Raw genomic sequence first — 18,309 nt, 5'->3', positions numbered from 1 at the left:
CACTGGGGAAAAACTACCTAAGATGATTTTTTCTGCCACCAATTTGTCAGAAACTTTGGTGGTGTTTTGTGGGAGGCTGAAATTTTTTAAATTAAAAATCAAGTGAAAACACAAAGACTCTAAGATATGGTCCTGATTTGTGTCATTTCTAAGTATCAGATTTGTTCTCCCTTCATCTGACAGGTGTCTCAGTCTCTCCTCCTGTAAGATTCTGTCCTTCCCCTAATGACAAGCCAATAGTTCTTGGTGGGGTTGCATGTCCCCTAGAGCCCCAGGAGCCCAGTCATGTCAAGGAAGAGGGGAGGGCAGGAGGGTGGGCAGAGACTCGGGTTGGGAGAGGGAGATTCAAAGAAAGAGTGAAAATATGGGTTTATATAAACATATTTAAAGCAGTTTAGCAAAAGCTTTCTCGTTGAACAGCTTTAAGAACAATGTGAATGAAATCTTAGCAACTTGGTTAGTAATCTGAAAAGTCTATTAATGTATACTTGAAATTGTATAAAAATGCATTTTCCTCTTTATTTTAACACTGTGTAAAAGAACATTATGCATGTGAGTGGTTTGAGAATTAAATGGTTTAATACGCAGATTTGAATCTGTCTTTTCTGTATATGGAAACTAATGTGTTTAAATTTTTGGATATTTTTTAGTGTGATGGAAATACTGAGAATTCACTCTCCCTTCCCTTTCTTGCTATCTACCATTTTTCATTGCTCTCATTGTCTTGACCCAGATGTGGTTACGGGGTAAAAAACAACTGAAAGCATCATTTTACCAAATGTCCCAATAGCATGTCTCCCGTCTCTTTGTCTTCATTTCAGATGTAGAGTCCATTTATAATGTGAGATGGGAGTAGTTGTATTTATTTTTACTTCTGTTCACAACCCAAAATAGGAAGAGGTGCAAAGAATAAGAACACTTTAGTTAACACAAGGGTTGGCTACTCTGCCCATGAAGATAATAGCGTTCAGAGGAACTTCTCTGATAAAAACCAGGAAGGGCCTGTTGGCCTTGAAGGTCACCCTATTGGGGTTTAGCGAACGGCCAGAAATCACAACGGCGGTACTTGCAGCTGCTTCACTGCCTTCTTCATTTACCTGCAGGTCACATGGGAAATAAAACTGCTACATTAGCCACTCTGCAGTTCATTATTGGCAGGTAAATCATACACAGACACAGCAATTCCTCAAAATGCTTTTGTTTTCCAGTAAAAAGTACATTTGGGTCTGGTTGAATTCCCTCCAGAATCCTACTTCTACTCATTCTTTCATGCAGAGAATGTAAGGTACTTGTGTCTGTGCAAGCCTTGTGCTAGGTACTAAGTGTAAGAGTTCCATTCAGGTAACCCAGAAATCTGAATGTACACAGGCCATCACATTTCTGGCTGGTACCATTGTAAATGGTTTTACAGTGGATTTTTGGTGCTAGCTGCTGAAAGATTTTTGGCTCAAGATCTGAACTCCATAGTTGAAACAGTTTCACTCTTGGAGCATCAAGATTCAAGATACTCCAAAAGAGCCACTCAGGACCTAGGGCCTGTGAAAAGAGGTCGGTTCTCTGGCTGGACGAGATGCCTTTTTCTTGGAGTAATAGACTGAAACAATGGTACTTGAACATAGCTGATAAGCCTTAGGTCTAGAGGGAAACACCTTCAGAGACTTTTGCCTCAGGACCCAGAATATCTCTAAAACTCTGCTTCTGGGCTTAATGAAAGCACGTGATTAACCGGCTCCCGGCTCCCTGCGTTTTGTGGAGCTGGTTAATGATGTCTCCTTGCCTCTTGCTCTTCCTTCCCCTTCCTTTGTTCCTCCCTTCCCTACCCTCTATCTCCCATATTATCTATTTGATGCACATTCTAGGACTAAATTTATTAGCAGACTAGAGTGTTGGCATGACCATGATCCTTTTATTCAAATCAGGTTCTTGTTTTTAATTGCTTCTCAGGAATTAGCTGGGTCCTGTTTATTAAGGGTTCCCAAGGTTTTCAAAGAAAACGGCTTTGTTCTAAGAACCACAGAAGAATCTTACATCATTGTGTAGTGGGCTCAGGTGGGTAAAATGAATCCAGACCTCTGCCGCTTCCTAATAGTAACTCAAACCCCTCCAGGAGGTCTGAGCTGACCACTTCTAATTGGAGTCCTTACAAGAGGATATTCAATGAGAGTTAAAACGCTGAGGACTCAATTTCCCTTGCGGTCTTCCTAAGTGTTCTTTCTTCCAAAAATCCATATGAAAAAGGATGTGGGCAGTGTCATCTTAACCTCCAAAACCAGTAATGCAGCACTCTTGTAAAATCCCCTGTTCTGTCCTCAATACCTCTATTCTTGCTCTTGTCTTAAAGATCATTGAGCTCTACTGTCCTATAGATTATATCCCCACACTGATGATTTCTGCACTTAGCCTTTCTGTCCACCCCAACTCATGCTATCATTTGAGACAAAGTATCTCAGTAGGTCGGGTTTGGTGGCTCACACCTGTAATCCCAGCACTTTGGGAGGCCAAGTCGGGTGGATCACTGGAGGTCAGGAGTTTGAGACCAGCCTGGCCAACCTGGTGAAACCCCATCTTTACTAAAAATACAAAAATTAGCTGAGCATGGTGGCAGGTGCCTGTAGTCCCAGCTACTTGGAAGGCCGAGGTTGAGAGGATCACTTGAACCTAGGAGGCAGAGGTTGAAGTGAGCTGAGATCACAACACTGCACTCCAGCCTGGGTGACAGAGCAAGACTCCATCTCAGTGAAAGAAAAAAGAAAAAAAAAAATCTCCATAGGAGACCCGTTCAACACCCTAACCTCCGATTTCTTTCATTTCATCAAACCCAATGAGCATTACCTTCATTTCACTTAAGCAAACATGTCCATGGCTACACCTTGGACTTGCCATCTCTGAACTGCTCTTTGAAATTATATTAATAGCATCCTCTTCTCAGACTATAACCTTGTGTTCTTTCAAGCTATCACATTTCCTCACTCCTGTTAAAATTCTACTTTCCTCTGAACCAGGCACTTCCCACTAAGCTTGAGCCCTGGATCTGTATTTACTAGCACCATGCTCTAAAACGTTTCTCTTTAACTACAACCTTCCTTGTTTTTGATGTCTTCAATTCTAGGAACTTTTCTACCACTGGCCCATCTCATTTCCCTCACAGCCTGGCTCCCGCAAAGAATAGTCTATACCAGTGGTTCCCAAATCTCACTGTGCATAAGAATCCACTGAGGAGTTTAGTACATACACAGATTCTCAGGGCCCATCCCAGAATCTCCAAAGACAAAGCTCCCCAGATGATTACTGCTGTTGGTCCATAGGTTAGTGTTTACTTGAGAACCAGAAGTTCCACAGGCTATTACTCTAACATAGGTTCTTGGGGGAACACTAGGTTAAATGATATTCAACCGTTCTCTTTACTGTGAGACTTCTCAGACCTCGGCATGCCAGTGTGTACTGTTCATCTCCCACGAGAGGATATGTGTTTATTTGACCACCGTTTCGTTTCCCACAGTGTAGTCTAGTGCTCTAGTTGTCTGAGCACATTTTAAGACACTGATGCACACACACCAGCTTCCCTTTCTTACCTTCTATTTGCTCTTCATCCATTACAATCAGGTATGTGCCTACACTATTCTGTCCTTAGGGAAAGGTAAACCATGGGCAGTCTCCAATCTTTTTTTAATTATTATTTTTTTAAAAAAATTTGGTAGAGATAGGGTCTCACTATGTTGCCCAGGGTGGTTGTGAACTCCTGGGCTCAAGTGATCCTTCTATCTCGGCCTCCCAAGGTGCTGGGGTTATAGGCATGAACCACCAAGCCTGGCCCCCGTGGAGTCTTCTTACTAGATGTTTTCCTTTTTTTTTTTTTTTGAGATAGAGTCTGGCTTTGTTGCCAAGGCTGGAGTATAGTGGTGCGATCTTAGCTCACTGCAACCCCCGTCTCCCAGGTACAAGCGATTCTCCTGCCTCAGCCTCCCAAGTAGCTGGGACTACAAGCGTGTGCTACCATGGCTGGCTAATTTTTTGTATTTTTAGTAGAGACAGGGTTTCACTGTGTTAGCCAGGATGGTCTCGATCTTCTGACCTCGTGATCCGCCTGCCTCGGCCTCCAAACGTGTTGGGATTACAGGCATGAGCCACTGCACCCAGCCTGATGCTTTGCATTTTCTTAAAACTTCTCCCTAGATTTCTGCAACTCCATACTCTACTGGTTCTCCTCCTCATCCAGTAATTTCCTTCTTGATGGCCTTTGCTGGCTTATTTTCTTGTACCACCCTCCCTATATGTTTGTGTTCCCACTTGACCTGCTACAGAAGTGGTAGTGGGAGGGAAGGCAGAACAATCACACCATGAGGGTTTTGGGAAGGGCTGTATTATAGCAGATGTTGTGGAGGCCTTTTGCACGCATTAACACTGGAAACAGGCCTTTTCCACATGGGCTGCTGTTATTCATGCATCTCCTGTCTGTACCCTAAGAGTTAGCAGAGCAAGAATTCCAGAGTTATAAATCACATGAAATCCTGAATAATAAAGTGGCAGAAAAGCAGCATAGGAAGAGAGAGAGGGGGAGGTGGACTCACCTCAAGAAATGCCTTATGGAATGCATCTGAGACATAGAGGTCATCCCGGCTTTCTGCAACAATACCTGGAAAGAAGACCAGAGAAGGCTTTGTGAGATGGCAGAAAGTTGCCATCAACCAACAGATGGGAATTCAATTTGAATTAAGAGATCCTCAGCTGTACGTGGTGGCTTACACCTGTAATCCTAGCACTTTAGGAGGCCGAGGCAGGCGGATCACCTGACATCGGGAGCTCCAGACCAGCCTGACCAACATGGAGAAACCCCGTCTCTACTAAAAATATAAAAATTAGCCGGGTGTGGTGGCGCACGCCTGTAATCCCAGCTACTTGGGAGGCCAAGGCAGGATAATCGCTTGAACCTGGGAGGTGGAAGTTGCAGTGGAGCCAAAATCTCCCCATTGCACTCCAGCCTGGGCAACAAGAGCAAAACTCTATCTCAAAAAAAACAGAAAAGAGATCCTTTGGGGCTTTTTGAAATGTAAGAAGAAATCCAAAATTGTCACCTAATCATACTCTCACAGTGAAAATGTGTTAAAATAATAAAATACTTTGGGGGCCAGGTGAAGTGGCTCACACCTGTAATCCCAGCACTTTGGGAAGCCAAGGTGGACAGACTGCCTGAGGTCAAGAGTTCCAAACCAGTCTGACTAATATGGTGAAACTCTGTCTCTACTATAAAAATACAAAAATTAGCCAGGTGTTATGGTGCATGTCTGTAATCCCAGCTACTCGGGAGACTGAGGCAGGAGAATCACTTGAACCTGGAAGGTGGACGTTGCAGTGAGCCAAGATCGCTCCACTGCACTCCAGCCTGGACAAAAGCAAAACTCTGTCTCAGTAATAATAATAATAATAATAAAGTAGTTTGGGCTTTTCACTATGGCTCCTGAGAATTCAGTCTCAGGGTTCAGCTCTTTGTGGGAGTGGGAGAGGGAAAGGGCAAGACTGTGTTCTGACAGAAAAAACAACTCACTCCATCTAGAAGGAACATCTTTCTTTCCAGTCTGGCAACATTTTTAGTTTTTCAAACTAGCTTAAAGACAGCCCAAGGCCGGGCGCGGTGGCTCAAGCCTGTAATCCCAGCACTTTGGGAGGCCGAGGAGGGTGGATCACAAGGTCAACAGATTGAGACCATCCTGGTCAACATGGTGAAAACCCGTCTCTACTAAAAATACAAAGAATTAGCTGGGCATGGTGGTGCGTGCCTGTAATCCCAGCTACTCAGGAGGCTGAGGCAGGAGAATTGCCTGAACCCAGGAGGCAGAAGTTGCGGTGAGCCGAGATCGCGCCATTGCACCCCAGCCTGGGTAACAAAAGCGAAACTCTGTCTCAAAAAAAAAAAAAAAAAAAAGACAGCCCAATACATTAAAAAAAAAAACAAAAAAACCATGGTGTATATATACCACATAAAAAAAAAGACAGCTCAATAAAGATAAATCCAATAACTTGATGTCATAAACGTATTATTTACTTATATATTTATATATTCCGTCTCAAAAATCTCACTGAGACAGAGTCTCGCCCAGTCACTCAGGCTGGAGTGCAATGGCATGATCTTGGCTCACTGCAACCTCTGCCTCCTAGGTTCAAGCAATTCTCCTGCCTCAGCCTCCCAAGCAGCTACATGTGCAGGGATCACATGTGCGTGCCACCAGGCCCCCTGCTCATTGTTTGTATCTTTAGTAGAGATGGGGGTTTCACTATGCTGGCCAGGCTAGCCTCGAACTCTTGACCTCATGATCTGCCTGCCTCAGCCTCCCAATGTGCTGGGATTACAGGTGTGAGCCACCGTGCTCTGCCTAAAAAAAAAAAATATATATATATATATATATATCATATTATATATATATGATATATATTATAAATAATATATAAAAATATAATATATATTATATATATATAATATGATATATATACATATCTTTTAAAGAAGTTGGCAGGCCACGGTGGCTCACACTTGTAATCCCAGCAGTTAGGGAGGCCAAGGTGGAAGGATCATTTGAGCCCACAAGTTTGAGACCAGCCTGAGTAACATAGTGAAACTGTCTCTACAAAAAATAAAAAATGTAGCCAGGTACGGTGGCGCACGCCTGTAGTCCTAGCCTCTTGGGAGGTAGAGCTGGGAGAATTGCCTGAATCCAGGAGGTCAACGCTGTAGTGTACTGTGATGACACCCCTGCATTCCAGTCTGAGTGACAGAGTGAGACCCTATCACTAAATAAGTGTTAAAATACCTTTTTATTTTTTTCCGAGAAAGAGTCTTGCTCTGTCGTCCAGGCTGAAGTGCAGGGGTGCAATCTTGGCTCACTGCAACCTCTGCCTCCCAGGTTCAAGCGATTCTCCTGCCTCAGCCTCCTGAGTAGCTGGGAGTACAGGCATGCGCCATCTCACCCGGCTAATTTTTGTGTTCTTAGTAGAGACAGGGTTTCACCATATTGGCCAGGCTGGTCTCTAACTCTTAACCTGGTGGTCCACATTAAAATATCTTTTAAAGAGGCCGAGCACGGTGGCTCATGTGCTTGTAATCCCAGCACTTTGGGAGGCTGAGGTAGGTGGATCACCTGAGGTCAGGAGTTTGAGGCCAACCTGACCATGAGAAAACCCCATCTCTACTAAAAATACAAAAATTAGCCAGGCGTGGTGGCGGGCGCCTGTAGTCCCAGCTACTCAGGAGGCTGAGACGTAAGAATAGCTTGAACCTGGGAGGCAGAGGTTGCAGCGAGCCAAGATCTCGCCACTGCACTCCAGCCGGGCGACTAAGCAAGACTCCTTCTCAAAAATAAAAACAAAAACAAAATACAAAAATTAGCCGGGTGCCACGGGAGGTGCCTGTAATCCCAGCTACTCAGGATTACAGTCACTTGAACCCAGGGGATGAAGGTTGCAGTGAGCTGAGATCCAGCCTGGGCGACAGAGTGAGGCTTGTTTAATGGGAACCAAATTTTCCCAGCTCTATCTGTGTCTTTGAATTCCAATGCCCTTTCAAATTCCTCGCCACCTGGTCCTGTCTCCTCTAGCTGATACAGACCCACCGGGTACCAGTGCTGGCTGGGCCTATGGAGTTCCAAGAACAAACTTCCCTTTTACGGGAGAGGAAACTGAGGCTTCAAATGGAAAAGAGATTTCCACAAGTTAGTGGTAGAAACTGGGATCAGAATCCTGGTGTCTTGACTTGTTGCTCCTTTCTGTGCTTTCTCCAACTCCTCCACCTTTGGTCAGACTACCCTGTGGGTAGAGAGAGGAGGAAACTCCTTCCTAGACAAACCTGGTAGTTTGGACTTTTCAGGGGTGAACAGATCGACAAGGCCCATGTCTTGCAGCTGCTCCTTCAAACTGAAGCCGTCCTCAATGCGGAAGCGGGGCATGTCGACCACAAGCATCGTCTCCTCCAACTCATCCAGCCACTCCTGCAGCACCTCTGGGGTGAGTTCCTGCTCCACCTTGGCCAGGCTCTTCTCAGGCTTGGGTAGGATGAGCACCATGGTGATGTCATCACCCTTGAAGGGCAACTCAAGCACCTGGGTGCCTTCAGCCACACGCCGATAACGGAACTTGCCTTCCTGGTACATCATAGACACTGAACACGACTCTTCATCAGCCTTGTAGAACAGTTCCTTCCTTGTGTTCTCAGGGCTGAACTTTGACTTCCACAGGCCCTGGAAGAGAACACCAGGTGAGAGAATCACAAAGTGACAACAAGAACATCTATAGGAGGATATTTACTGATACAAGGCATTCATATTATAGTATGACATTAATAGATAAGTACAATTATTAGGAAAAAAGACTGGAGGGATATGCACAAAAAGGTTAATAATGACTATGTCAGAACGATGGACTATGAATAGGTTTTTCTCTGTGTACTTTTCTGTATTTCCCCAGATTTTCAGCCGTATTTGCTTCTATAATCAGAAAGATAAAAAACAAAACCAAGAACAATGTACAAGCCTCTCTGCAAATCTCTTCTTGAGTTTAAGTCTAATTGCCTTGTGCTGTCTGCCTTTCACCAACCTCTTTTCTTTTTCTTTTCTCTTTTTTTTTTTTTTTTGAGACCAAGTTTTGCTCTTGTTGCCCAGGCCGGAGTGCAATGGCACGATCTCAGCTCACTGCAACCTCCACCCACCGGGTTCAAGCAATTCTCCTGCCTCAGCTCCCAAGTTGCTTGGATTGCAGGCACCCGCCACCATGCCCGGCTAATTTTTGTATTTGTAGAGACGGGGTTTCACCATGTGGGCCAGGCTTGTCTCAAACTCCTAACTTCAGTTGATCCACCTGCCTTAGCTTCGCAAAGGGCTGGGATTACAGGCCTGAGTCCCCAGACCTCTTTTCTAAGGGTCAACCTCAAAAGTCCTAGGCTCTGCCAGACACAGACATAGATAACAAGCAGAGGATGCGTCCTGACTGACTTCTTCAAACTGGGAGGGACCCTGAGATAGAAGAGACACTTTCGAAAATTGTGATTCTTGGCCAGGCGCGGTGGCTCACACCTGTAATCCCAGCACTTTGGGAGGCCAAGGCGGGTGGATCACAAGGTCAAGAGATCGAGACCATCCTGGTCAACATGGTGAAACCCAGTCTCTACTAAAAATACAAAAATTAGCTGGGCATGGTGGCGTGTGCCTGTAATCCCAGCTACTCGTGAGGCTGAGGCATAAATTGCTTAAACCCCGGAGGCGGAGGTTGCAGTGAGCCGAGATCACGCCATTGCACTCCAGCCTGGGTAACAAGAGCGAAACTCCGTCTCAAAAAACGAAAATTGTGATTCTTGGTTTAGCACCAAGGATCAAAAAAAATAAAAAATAAAATTGCGATTCTTATCACTTTCTAGCTCTTTGATTTGGAAACAGGCCATTTAACTCTTCTTTTTTGGTGGCGGACAAGGTCTCACTCTGTGTCCCGTGTTGGAGTGATGCAGTGGCAAGCTCATGGCTCATTGCAGCCTCAACCTCCCAGGCTCAAGCTATCATCCCACCTCAGCTTCCCAGGCGGCTAAGACTACAGGAGTGTACTACCATGTCTGGCTAACTTTCATTTTTTGTAAATACAGGATCTCCCTGTGCTGCACAGGCTGGTCTTGAACTTCTGTGCTTGAGTGATCCTCCTGCCTCAGCCTCCCAAAGTTCTGGGATCACAAGTGTGATCACCCTGCCTGGCCCATTTAAATCTTCTGAGTGGTGGTTTCTCATCTGTAAACTAGGAGCTGGTGATAGCTGATGCTTATAGAATGCTTACTGTGTGCCAGGCACTGTTCTAAGCATTTTGCATGCATTAACTTTCACCTTGTTTACTTGCAGTAACTACCTCAGTACCCCTATATGGTAGATGTATCATTATTATCATATAATAGATGCAGAAATTGGAGCATAGAAAGGTCTCAGGTAGGCCGGGCACGGTGGCTCACGCCTGTAATCCCAGCACTTTGGAAGGCCGAGGCGGGTGGATTACAAGGTCAGGCGTTCAAGACCAGCCTGACCAACATGGTGAAACCCTGTCTCTACTAAAAATACAAAAATTAGCCAGATATGGTGGCGTGCGCCTGTAATCCCAGCTACCTGGGAGGCTGAGGCAGGAGAATTGCTTGAACCTGGAAGGCAGAGGTTGCAGAGAGTGAGATTATGCCACTGCACTCCAGCCTGGACAACAGAGTGAGACTCTGTCTCAAAAAAAGAAAAAGAAAGGGGCCGGGCGCGGTGGCTCACGCCTGTAATCCCAGCACTTTGGGAGGCCGAGGAGGGTGGATCACGAGGTCAAGAGATCAAGACCATCCTGGTCAACATGGTGAAACCCTGTCTCTACTAAAAATACAAAAAATTAGCTGGGCATGGTGGCACGTGCCTGTAATCCCAGCTACTCAGGAGGCTGAGGCAGGAGAATTGCCTGAACCCAGGAGGCGGAGGTTCTGGTGAGCCGATATCGCGCCATTGCACTCCAGCCTGGGTAACAAAAGCGAAACTCCGTCTCGAAAAAAAAAAAGAAAGGGAAAAAAAGGTGAAGAATATAAAAATAGCTGGGCGAGGTGGCTCATGCCTGTAATCCCAGCACTTTGGGAGGCCGAGGTGCGCAGATCATGCGGTCAGGAGTTTGAGACCAGTCTGGACAACATAGTGAAACTCCATCTTTACTAAAAATACAAAAAATTAGATGGGTGTGGTGGTATGCGCCTATAATCTCAGCTACTCCGGAGGCTGAGGCAGGAGAATCAACCTCCCCGTGAACGCGGGAAGCAGAGGTTGCAGCGAGCTGAGATCACACCATTGCACTCCAGCCTGGGTGACAGTGCAAGACTCCATCTCAAAAATAATAAAAAAAGGAATATAAAAATAAATTTTCAAAAATAAGATTTGGGCAAAGGGAAATTTGAGTCATTGTAGAAGCTGCTTCAGATGATGGGGAAAAATCGCAGCACTGAAGACTGTTAACACATTGACTCTGTCATTTTCTTCCAGATTTCAAAATGGAGTTAACTAGACAGCAGAATCACATATATATGAGATTTTGTCACTGTGCACACCTTGCAATGGGATGTGATGGGTTTGTTTGTGTGCCCACTCTGCCATCAGCCTAGGGACACTACCACACCTCCCTGTACAGTAGCCCAGCAGCCATAGTTCAAAAGATTCTGGGCTCTCAGCAAATGCATTTGTCTTCCCAGATCATGCATGGACCATTTCTCAGAAAGGATCTACACATGCCCAGTAGTGTGAAAGAGGGTAAGCTGGCCACGCGTGATGGTTCATGCCTGTAATCCCAGCACTTTGGGAGGCCAAGGCAAGAGGACTGCTTGAGCCCACGAGTTCAAGACCAGCCTGGGCAACATACAAAAAATTTAAAAATCAGCCTGGTATAGTGGCGTGCACCTGTAGTCCCAGCTACTTGGAAGGCTGAGGCGGGAGGACTATTGGAGCCTGGGAGCTCAAGGCTGCAGTGAGCTGTGACTGTGCCACTGCACTCCAGCCTGGGTGACAGAGTGGGATTCTGTATTAAAAAATAAAAATGAAAATAAATGGAGGCAAGGAGGAAATAAGGGTAGGGACAAGGAGGCAGAGGCAGGACTTTTGGAGAAGTTGGTTCAGCTCTGCCTTCTACTGTCGGAATCTTTTCACTCAGCCCTTGGGCTTTTTTTGCCCATTTAGATTGACCTGCCCTGCTGACCTGTGTAGATTTAGGCAGTTCATTTGCCCTCTCAGGGCTTCAGTCTCACTGTTAAAGAAAAAGACGAAAGAAGGAGGGTAAGCTGACGAGCAAGAGGAAGTCCCTGGGGTCTCTCCAGGGCCATTCTGAGTACCTTGAAGTAAATGGTATTAACCAGCACCAGAACAGTGAGCTCATTGATGGCTTCCGGGGGAATGACGTCGGCGATTCGGCCTTCGGTCTTATTGGACACCCATTTGTTGATGGCCACTCTGGATTTCTCTGCATTTCCCTGAGGAGAACAGGAAAGAAACCTGCTCACCTGTGCTATTCAATTGGCTTTTCCATTTTCCCGGGCAGCATTTTATTTCTCTCACCATCCCTCTGCCTTTTCCCACCACTTGACTAAGAGGCCATTGCTCTAACCCACATTAGGGAAACCTCACATACCTAATACAGTGTCATGAATCTTTCCCATAGCTAATACATATTATCAGAAGAAAAAGAACAGAAAGAAATAGGAAAAAATAAAGGAAATGAAAAGAAGGAAGGAGGAGAAAATAGTCTGAGAAAAAGAAGATAAAATATTGTTTTCTCTGACTTTGGAAACCCTGAACTCACAAAAGTAGAGTTTCCAAGACATGTTCCAGGGGAAGCAATGAATGACAACAGGTTACATGGGGTTGGCAGGTTACATGGAGGAGAGAGATGCCCATGTGGTCAAATAATGTTGAGGAATGCTGATTGAATTACGCCAACAGATTTCTTGGTTGTAGAGTTTCTCAGGCCTTCATAGGCCCATGTGCTTCGTGAATCTTCAAGAAGAGAATACACAACATTCACCATGTACCAACTTTATTTGACCATGATAAGTTTTCAAATTAAATAAGATATCTTGTAGGACTGGTATCTTCAAACCACTCTTGGTTTGGTATGTATTTGAAGTTGGTGGATGGAATGAAGAATTGATTATTTATTCACATTTTCTGGGCAGTCACTAAAATCTAAGCATGGACACCATTGATTTCTCAGGTTTCAAGTCAGAATAACTATTCCAGGGGTTCTGACTTGTAGTCAGTCTGCCAGCAGTCTTCAGCAGCAAAGCAGTATGAATTTGGATGCTGTTTCTCTGAGTGGAGGGGAAGAACTTGGAGGTCAGAGGTAACATCTGCAACTCACCTTGAAGTCCAGGGGTTGGAGTTTGGCTCCATATACCAACTCACTAATGTCCTGGTAGGTCTCATTGAAGGAAAGGGATTTGTCTCCAAAAAGGCGATTGGCTGATACCAACTTGGAGGACTTGTTGGCTTTTCGATAGAGTCGGCAGTTCAGTTTGGCAAAGAAGAAGTGGATCTGATCAGATGTTTTCTCAGATATGGTGTCAAACTTAAATACCTATAGAAGTCAAAAGAAAATGGTGTGAGTTTGGTGGGCAGCCTCGCTAACATGGGTGGTGAGCACATGCTGCTGTCTCAGCCTCCTCGGTTGTGAACTTCTTCAAGCACAGTGCCTGGCACAGCATAAATGCTCAACTCATGTGCGTTCTGATGAATAAAGGGATAAAAGAAGAATGAAGGGTAGGAAGGATAAAGCAAAAAAGAGAGACCAGGTTGCCACCTAAAGTCTCTAAAGGGCTCTAGATCAACACACAGGTGTTTTCTTGCTAGAATGGGAGAAGTCCTCTTGGTGATTCTGGACAGAAAAGAGAATCAGAACCGTATCCCTCCTTGTAAGAAACACTTTTGTGGCATTTACCGGGGCCAGCTGCTCATGGAGACTCCGGGATACTGGTGGTAGGGGTGAAAAAGGAAGAATGAATCTATCAGCAAGGGGTTAAACAGGCCCAGAATCAAAAAGTCTCAGGGTTGAAAAGGACTTAGAAGTCACCCATGCCTGTCACAGCCATTGCAGCTAGAATTCCCAACACCCACCTTCACATCCCCAAGGCAAAATGGGTAAGGCTGATCCCCATCCCTTTCCATGCTCTCTCCTTAGGCTACAGAAAGCCTTTTGGATTTTATCTGTTCTCTGCCTTTGGTTTTCCTGATTTTGTTCCAGTAGTTACTTTTTTTGGGGGGGCGGGTGGGATTTTGCTTTTGATCAAAAGCTTGGTGCTGAGTTTCTCTTTTCTCCAGGAAGATTCAGTCTCACCCTGCTTTCCCTACACGTGGCATTTGTGTAAAGGGGAGGACCCAAGGAACATGCTTGGTTTGGAAACTGTGTTCTGTTCTTCTTACAGGAAGGGTTACATTTAAGATCTTACTTGGGAACAGAGACATGAGGGGTATGGAAGTGCTTTGAGACCAGTACCAATGTACACAGAAATGTCTGAGGGCCCCGAGAAGGCAGTATTAAGTGTTTTAAGAGTTTTTAAACCTACAGTTTCTTTTGGGGAGTAAAGAGTTGAGTTAACTCACCCCAGAAGCCTAAGCAAAGGTGATGAAGTTCCATGGAAATTGACCACTAGAATAGAAGGAACCCTCCTAAGACCCACAGACTTTAGTGTCCAAGGTTCAAATAAGCACTGTATACCATCTTGAAGGACCTCGTGCCTCCCTATCCATGATCTCTGCTTCCAAAGTGTGATTCAACCTGAAGAAAGACTGTCAGGTAGCCAAGCCATGCACGGATTAAAGATCTAGTGTTTCCATCCATGACTTATCATAGCCCCAGAGGCCAATAGTGATCAATCAATTTATGACATTTCTTATTTCTTCTTACCTCCCTCCCACAAAAGGTGGGGGGGGGGGCGGGGTGGGAACTAAATCACTGATCTGAAATGATCCTTACTTTCTAGAGCCAGAAAACGCTCTCACATCCTTAAGGCTTTTCCTGGCTTTCCTGGGCCTCTGGTCTCAGTATACATCCTCAGCCGGGTGCAGTGGCTCACACATGTAATCCAAGCACTTTGGGAGACCGAGGCAGGCAGATCCCTTGAGGTCAAGAGTTTGAGACCAGCCTGGCCAACATGGTGAAACCCTGTCTCTACTAAAAATACAAAAATTAGCCGGGTGTGGTTGTGCATGCCTGTAATTCCGGCTACTCAGGAGGCTGAAGTGGGAGAATTGTTTGAACCCGGAAGGTGGAGGTTGCAGTGAACTAAGATCGTGTCACTCACTCCAGCCTGGGTGACAGAGCGAGACTCTATCTAAAAAAAAAAAAAAAAAATTATCCTAGAATTTTTTTCCACAAGAGCCCATATGCCTGACATCACCAGATGGTAAAGCCCCTCTTCTCCCACCAGGGGAGGGGCTGGGAATCTCCACCTCCCAACACAGCGCCTGGCACAGAGAAGTGCTGAATAAATAAATAGATAAATGATCAAATGAGTGAATAAACATATAGATGAAAGAACTACTGAAAAGAGAAGTTAAAAGAGACACAAGCCTTCCCCATTTTAAGGTAGCTCCAAAGAGGAAACCCGGATTTACCAGGCAGATATCCAAGTGGTAATTCCTTTCCTAATTAAAAAAAAATTATTTTCAAAGGGAATTATAACACATGAAGTAGTGATTCAAAGGGAATCGTAACGCCTAATGAGTGCCCTAGTGGCCTGCAGAGTTGGTGTAGAAGTCATTGGACCTAGGGAAGCCCCAAAGGTGCTCCTAGCAAGGTGGCTGGGCAGAAGGCCTGTGGGTCATACCTCCATCAGTTGCTTGAGGGTGTCGTTACAGGCACCCAGCTTGGTCATAGCAAAAGCCGTGGAGATACTCAGGGGTGACAGGAAAATGTTGTCATTGTCCTTCTTGGAATCTGCCAGGTGCTGATAGAAGGTGGTGGCAAAGCGGGAATTGGCCTTGGACAGTTCCCAGACGCGAGGGTTGGTGGCCTCGGGGATCTTCTGTTCTGAGCCCTCATCCTCATTTGCCTTCTTCTCTGGGGAGCGGTAAATGCACATGGGATTCATGGGAATGTCCCGGGGCTTGGCTATGCAGATGTCTTTAGGGCTCTCCTGACAGGTCACACAGCCCCAGAGGCCAATGAGCAGCAAGGACAGAAGATGTACCTTCCTGCAAGGGGACAAAATGCTGAGTTAAGCTAGGCTGCAACCCCACTGCCCACCACAGAGTTGCCCCAGGAAAGCAGAGGATGCCAGCCCACCTGGTGTGGCCAAGAGAAGGGCTAAAGCCTTTGAACCGGGTACGAAGCCCAGGACAGGTTCAGTCCTAGACTTCTTGCCAGGGGATAGTTCACTTGCCTGGACATGGTCATGTTGGAATTAGAATTAACTGATGGCTATTTTAAGCATTATGTGCTCAAGGCCCCATGCTGGAAGAAGAAAGAATGCGAAGCTTCCTGTTCGTGAGATGGAACGCGCCTGTCTAAAAATCCGGCCGGGAACTTCCGTGCCCAATGAAGAGTCAGGGCAGTAGGGGGAGCCGTCTGCAGAAACTGGGGACGGACTCTGATGGATGCAGCAGAGAGATTTCAGCAACACGAGAGAGGTCAGAGGAAATGGATGGAGCAAAGGCAATATCTGGCCGGGCGCGGTGGCTCATGCCTGTAATCCCAGCACTTTGGGAAGTTGAGGTGGGCAGATCACTTGAGGTCAGGTGTTCAAGATCAGCCAGACAACCTGGTGAAACGCCGTCTCTACTAAAAATACAAAAATTAGCTGGGTGTGATGGTGCACACCTGTGTTCCCAGCTACACGGGAGGCTGAGGCAGAATTGCTTGCACCTGGGAGGCGGAGGTTGCAGTGAGCCGAGACTGCGCCACTGTACTCCAACCTGGGTGACAAGAACGAGACACACTCTCAAAAAACAACAAAAACACAGGCGACATCTGTGTGTTGAAGATTCCCGCATTTCCAGCTCCGCCCTCACCCTTCCACTGAACTCCAGACCGATTGTTTGCTGGACAATTCCACTAGAAACTCTGACAAGTTCTTAAGGGAAATAGGACCAAACTGAACTCATGGCAATTAATTCTCCCCCAAGCGCCTGCTCCATTTGTCCTCCAGCTCCGCGAATGGGCTTAGTGAATCCGGTCCAGAAACCTGAGAGTCTCCCTGGATTCCTCCCTCTCTCGCTCCTCATTTAGTCAGACCCCAGAGTCAGTCAGTTCTGTTTCTTTGCTCTTTCACGAGTTATTGCCACTGCTTTAGTTCAGGCTCTCATCCATTTTTATTGCCTGGAATTTTTAATAACTCCAACATGGATTCGATAAAGGTAAACGAAGCTAATATAACATTTTTTTAAAAGTGAGGTATTTGGGACACTCGATGAAGCAAGCCAAGAGAAAAGGTCTCTTGTAATATTTTTTGTAGATAAGACACGGTGGGCCAGGGGCTGCCTCCAGCTGGTTGAGGGTCCCTGGGTGTAGAGAAGGGAGTCTGTCTATGGGTCCTGGGTCTTCCCATCTTCTCCTGGGAGAGAAGGGCGCCCTGTGCAGATTCACGGACGTGGTCAGGTGGGCAAGCGTGGGGCTGTCCGGAAGCTGGGGCAGAGGGGGACTTGCCTTCTTGCCTGCTCTGAGGCCAGTCCTACAGCCCTTTCAAGAACAGAGGCGCAAAGTGGGAGAGAAGCGGAGGCACCAAGGGAGATGCGTAAAGCAGGCCGAAGCAGCAGAGGCAGAGCGAGGACCCTGCATTCATCGTCCCATCTCCACTGCCTTCGGTCCCCCCTCCCCGTCCGGCTACATTTGGAAGTGCAATTCGAGGCCGAGGGGCCCGGGGGCGAGGGGGGCGGAATGTGAAGCACAAGTTAAAACCAAGACGGCCGCGCCACCGCCCCATTTCCAGCCTCCGGTGGGTGACAACTCGGATGAAGGAAGTGTGTGTGGCGCTGAGGGAGGCACCGCTCTCACTGTGAGAAGAGGAAGCAGGGTTTCGGCCCTTTAGTCAGCGGTCACTGGGATCTTGGGTGGGGCTGGGGTGGGGGGATCTGAGTGGAAGAAGGAGCGGAAAGGGAGTGAGGAGGTCCTCGCGGGTAGCGTCTGCTGCCTCCCCGATGCACGGCAGGCCCTGGGGATTCCCCGTGGAGCGTCCCCTGGACTCCCGTGAGTGCTGGCGCCCTGCACAGCCTCTTTACACCAGGGACGACGTCCCCCTCGTTTCTTAGGCTAGGGACCCAAGGTGTGGCTTAGGAAAGGCCTTACCCCAAGAGCGGAGTGAGAGGGTGAGAGGGAGGGCGCTTGAAATGACGTCTTCCAAGCGGGTCTTTGTAACTACCAGGGAGAGGGCCCGGTCTTCTCAAAGGTGTTGGAGGTCACTGCTGCGAGTCCTTCGGCGGTCGGAACACCCCGGGAGGGCGGGCCACGGGGACGCGCACCCCTCTTACCTTTCCGCAGAGCCTCCGCTTCCTACCGCGCCGGAATACATGGTCGCGAGTCGGCGATTGCAGATGGTGTGGTCTGAGGCAATCCGTCTGAAAACTGGTTCTTGCCTCTAAATCTCCCAGAGGTTCCAGAGGCCAGGGTGAAGCAAGGAGCTGGGCAGGAGGGGAGAACTGGGGTCAAAGGCTGATGACCAGTTCCCAGGGTTAAGCAAAGTGTGGAGCCCGGGTGTTGTTTAATTAGTTGAGAAGTTTTAAAGTTCAGTCAGGGCCAGGGAAAGCGCGAGCCGCCTCTGCCCGCACCCCCTCACTCCCCTCACCTTCATAGGGAAGG

General features: G+C 46.9%; 1 protein-coding gene across 1 annotated transcript; it reads right to left on the bottom strand.

Annotated features, from left to right (window-relative positions):
- Window positions 1–833: 833 nt before the first annotated feature.
- SERPINC1 (serpin family C member 1) lies at window positions 834–18,077 on the bottom strand. Its single transcript, XM_002760352.7, has 7 exons — window positions 17,982–18,077; window positions 15,344–15,710; window positions 12,880–13,095; window positions 11,855–11,992; window positions 7,835–8,225; window positions 4,569–4,633; window positions 834–1,097 (listed from the first exon to the last, which is right to left on the bottom strand). Exons 1-7 carry the CDS (start codon window positions 18,020–18,022, stop codon window positions 921–923), a joined length of 1,395 nt encoding a protein of 464 aa, XP_002760398.1. The 5' UTR covers window positions 18,023–18,077; the 3' UTR covers window positions 834–920.
- Between the last annotated feature and the right edge of the window lie 232 nt (window positions 18,078–18,309).

This window comes from Callithrix jacchus, chromosome 18 (genome assembly GCF_049354715.1).
Source record: "Callithrix jacchus isolate 240 chromosome 18, calJac240_pri, whole genome shotgun sequence".
NCBI classification, from domain to species: domain Eukaryota; kingdom Metazoa; phylum Chordata; class Mammalia; order Primates; family Cebidae; genus Callithrix; species Callithrix jacchus.
This window is presented reverse-complemented; position numbering and strand designations above follow the sequence as displayed.